The sequence below is a fragment of the Nanorana parkeri genome, unplaced genomic scaffold, assembly GCF_000935625.1.
Source record: "Nanorana parkeri isolate BGI_ZX_2015 unplaced genomic scaffold, ASM93562v1 scaffold3982, whole genome shotgun sequence".
Classification (NCBI taxonomy): domain Eukaryota; kingdom Metazoa; phylum Chordata; class Amphibia; order Anura; family Dicroglossidae; genus Nanorana; species Nanorana parkeri.
This window is the reverse complement of record NW_017310249.1, coordinates 13,904-15,395: the sequence shown is the minus strand read 5'-3', so window position 1 is coordinate 15,395 and position 1,492 is coordinate 13,904. Positions and strand designations below refer to the sequence as shown.

The following is a 1,492-nucleotide window of genomic DNA, read 5'->3' as shown; positions in this document are numbered from 1 at the left end:
TGCTGACAGAGCAGAGCCACGCTGCAGCTGTGATGGATCCAAAAAATATTGTCCAGATCCACCCCACCACCTGATTGACAGCTGACTCTACCTCTCTAGAGGTTGTGTCCGCCCCATCCATCCCTCCAGTCATCGTTGGAGGATCAGAGAGGGGAATGGGGGTATTCCTGCGAGGAGCCGTGACTGACAGTCACCGCTCTCTGCAGAGAGAGTGAGTGCGGGAACTGCGTGATCAGCGGTATGTGATCGCTCAGTTCTCAATCAAGAAAGCCAACCTGTGGCAGCTTCAGTAACTAGGGGGTATTAACTAGGGGGAAGTAACTAGGGGGAAGAGCGCATTTCACTCTCCCCATAATTTCGTAACCAACATGCAACACACAGCTCACTGCTGATGTCAATTAATCACGGCCATGGCGACATGCTAACCAAACAAAGATCGTTGTTTGGAGGAGGAGGAGAGAGCTTTTTTTACACAGATAAAGCCATGCAGTGAAACAGTTATAACAGGCTGCAATATCGCTGACTGCTACCATTGCAGGTGGCTCACCCAGGTCTAGCTGGCTGGGCACACACGCTTGCATACAATCTGGCATACTCTGAGGGTTGTGGAGCAGCCTAGCATTTTCCATGTCTTAATGTCTAAATTGCTGCAGCAGATTCTGTAAGCAGTGCATGTTTCCTTTAAAATGTGGTGACGGCTGCCATATGTGTGTATAATGGGTTAACTACGGCGCTAACCGGCCCCAGAGATGACCACTCTCATTCTGCTGGTGCTTAGATTGGGGTCCTGCAAGCTGCAAAAACTCAGCACATGGTGTGGCTGAGAACATAATATCATCACAGCCAGGACCTAATTTTTCCTCCAAATAATATTACTTCTACTACAGAGTTTTGAAAGAAATTATCAGAAATTCAAAGCAAAACTAAAAGGTAGAAAAGCTTAAATGTGTTGAAAAATTCTCTGAACTTTGCACATGGGTTCACAACTGGTTGGACAGAAGGAGAACAAAAGACAATAAATAACACATTTCATCTTCACAAACCATAAAACTGAACATTCCATCAGTATGGAAAATACAAAATACACAAAAGGGGTTTCTGGGCAATATGAAGCCATTATAATTAGTAAAGTCTCATTTTAACAATCTCACCTTCTCTACGTCCCCCAGACCTTCTGTGTCTAAGAGAACCAGAGCACGATCCTTATACCTGGGGTGAGGGACACACCACATCCAAATACCTTTGGTCTGAGACTGAATTGTAGAACCCAGACTGAAGCCTGTGAGCAGGAAACACGTAAAATTATCTTTGAAACAATTATAACTTCATATATTTCTCATAACTGGAAATTAGTGAGCTTTTGTTGATCAGTTGTTTGGACAATCTTTTACAAATCTTGAAAAATTTAAAGTTTGGACTTTCTGAGCTGGAAGTCCCAATAAAGTGATTGAAAATCTGAACCAGGCACGAAATAGTATATATTACAGAGGAG

The 1,492-nt window shown here is 43.6% G+C and overlaps 1 protein-coding gene across 1 annotated transcript in view; it reads right to left on the bottom strand.

The window, feature by feature from the left end:
• The window catches only part of LOC108803647 (guanylate-binding protein 1-like), a gene marked incomplete at its 3' end in the record, with an annotated part of 13,172 nt that overhangs the window by 10,763 nt on the left and 917 nt on the right, over positions 1-1,492 (bottom strand). Inside the window, exon 2 of the mRNA XM_018575471.1 lies at positions 1,152-1,279. Coding sequence (XP_018430973.1) covers positions 1,152-1,279 — 128 coding nt within the window. The remainder of the gene's footprint in view (positions 1-1,151; positions 1,280-1,492) is intronic.